The 418-nt window shown below is 45.7% G+C and overlaps 1 protein-coding gene across 2 annotated transcripts in view; it reads left to right on the forward strand.

Moving 5' to 3' along the window:
• The window catches only part of FBLN2 (fibulin 2), a 96,936-nt gene that overhangs the window by 23,882 nt on the left and 72,636 nt on the right, over positions 1-418 (forward strand). The window contains exon 1 of one of the 2 annotated variants that reach the window (XM_039886586.1): positions 74-173. The exons of the other annotated variant lie outside the window; for it this stretch is intronic. Within the exon in view, the coding sequence (XP_039742520.1) occupies positions 98-173 (76 nt within the window). The 5' untranslated portion in view covers positions 74-97. Of the gene's footprint in view, positions 1-73; positions 174-418 lie in introns of those variants that run through there. 2 annotated transcript variants of the gene reach the window in all.

Consider the following 418-nt stretch of genomic DNA (forward strand, 5'->3'; position numbering starts at 1 on the left):
AGAGGTATGACCTCTGGATTGGCTGGGTGTAGTCCCGCCCTGCCTCCGCTGAGTGCAGGAAGTCTCCGCTCCTCCTCCCCCTCCCCCGTCTGGTCTGATGGGGTTCCTGCTTGGAAAGGGGCCTAAGTATGGGATTCTTTTTGTTTTTTCAGCTAGACCTCAGAAGCTAAGAGTTAAGTACACTCCTTAACTAATAACACACTATTATCTTGGTGTCTGCATGGTCCTGCTCTTATTTTATTGGCTGGTTTATTCCCCTATCTCTGCTCCCTCACTACAGGCAGACATCGATTCTGTTCTGTGTGGATGTTTTCTTTGCTTGTGTTTTACAAGTGGTATTTTGTTACCTTGAGTGTGTGCATTTTTAATTGACATGAATTGGTGTTTGGCTCTCTATCTTGTTCTGTGTGTGGTTTTT

This window comes from Pteropus medius, unplaced genomic scaffold (genome assembly GCF_902729225.1).
Source record: "Pteropus medius unplaced genomic scaffold, Ma_sr-lr_union100, whole genome shotgun sequence".
Classification (NCBI taxonomy): Eukaryota; Metazoa; Chordata; class Mammalia; order Chiroptera; family Pteropodidae; genus Pteropus; species Pteropus medius.